The sequence below is a fragment of the Lipotes vexillifer genome, unplaced genomic scaffold (assembly GCF_000442215.2).
Source record: "Lipotes vexillifer unplaced genomic scaffold, Lipotes_vexillifer_v1.1 scaffold462, whole genome shotgun sequence".
NCBI lineage: Eukaryota > Metazoa > Chordata > Mammalia > Artiodactyla > Lipotidae > Lipotes > Lipotes vexillifer.
Genome location: NW_006770402.1, coordinates 2,316,201 through 2,317,248, shown reverse-complemented (window position 1 = coordinate 2,317,248; position 1,048 = coordinate 2,316,201). Strand labels below are relative to the sequence as shown.

The following is a 1,048-nucleotide window of genomic DNA, read 5'->3' as shown; positions in this document are numbered from 1 at the left end:
CCTCGCCCGGCCACCCGCTCCGCTCCGGGCGCGCCCGCCACAGCGCCAGGCCGCAGCGGAGGGAACCCCGCGCCGCGTCACAGTCGGCTCGAGGGCGATCCCCACTGTGACCAAAGCACCCTGGGGCGCCGCCCCCTCCCACACCCTCCGGGACCCCGAGACCCGACCCGCGAGCGGCAGCCGGCCTCGGGAAGCCTCCCGGGGGCGTAGACGAGTTCGTGGCCGCCCGCCCGTCGGGGAAAGGAGGGTGGGGTCGCGGGGCCCGCGCGGTCACCTGTTCGCAGCTCCTCGCAGGCGGCGGCCAGGGCCTCCCGGTAGCGCCCCTGGTGCAGCAGCTCCCCGAGACGCCCGGCCGCCCGGGCTCTCTCCCGCTCGCCCGGGAACCACTTTTCGGCCAGGTGGTTGAGAACGACGCTGGTCCTGAAGCCCGAGGCAGCGATGGCGGCGGCCAGAGGCGGCGGCCGCGGGGAGGTCCCCTCAGCATCAGCGGCCGCGGCGGGCGGCAGCCGGTCCCGGCAGAGGCGGCAGCGGGCGCGGAGCTCTCTCCGCAGGCAGCGGCGGCAGTAGCTGTGGCCACAGGCCACAGTCACCGGCTCGCTCAGGAAGCCCCGGCAGCCCAGGCAGCTGAGCAGCCCGCCGGCGCCGGGGTGGGCGCCCTCCGCCACGGTCGCGCTCCAGCCCAGCCCGTGGCGGAGCCGGTAGTTGAACACCAGGCAGTCCACCAGGGTACCGAGGCACTCGGGCCTGACCGGGGCCCCGCGGCGCAGCGCCGCCGCGTACGCCTCCAGCGCTCCCTTCAGGTGGCCGCCCAGCGCCAGCAGCTCGCCCCGGCGGAGCAGCAGCTCCCAGCGCTCCGACTCCGCGGCCGCGCGCTCCAGCCGGTCGCCGCCGCCGCCCACTTCCCAGAACCGGCCCCGGCTCCGCGGCCCGGGATCCGCCTCCTGGCTCTCTCCCTGGGAGCTCCTCGCTACGACCGGAGAAGACATGGCCCGCAAAGGGTTGATCCGCCGCCGCCGCCCGCCGCCACGGTCCCGGAGCCTCCGGGGCG

General features: G+C 77.4%; 1 protein-coding gene across 1 annotated transcript in view; it reads right to left on the bottom strand.

The window, feature by feature from the left end:
* The window catches only part of LONRF1 (LON peptidase N-terminal domain and ring finger 1), a 47,002-nt gene extending 45,960 nt beyond the window's left edge, over positions 1–1,042 (bottom strand). The window contains exon 1 of the mRNA XM_007446087.1: positions 275–1,042. Within this exon, the coding sequence (XP_007446149.1) occupies positions 275–986 (712 nt within the window). The 5' untranslated portion in view covers positions 987–1,042. The remainder of the gene's footprint in view (positions 1–274) is intronic.
* Between the last annotated feature and the right edge of the window lie 6 nt (positions 1,043–1,048).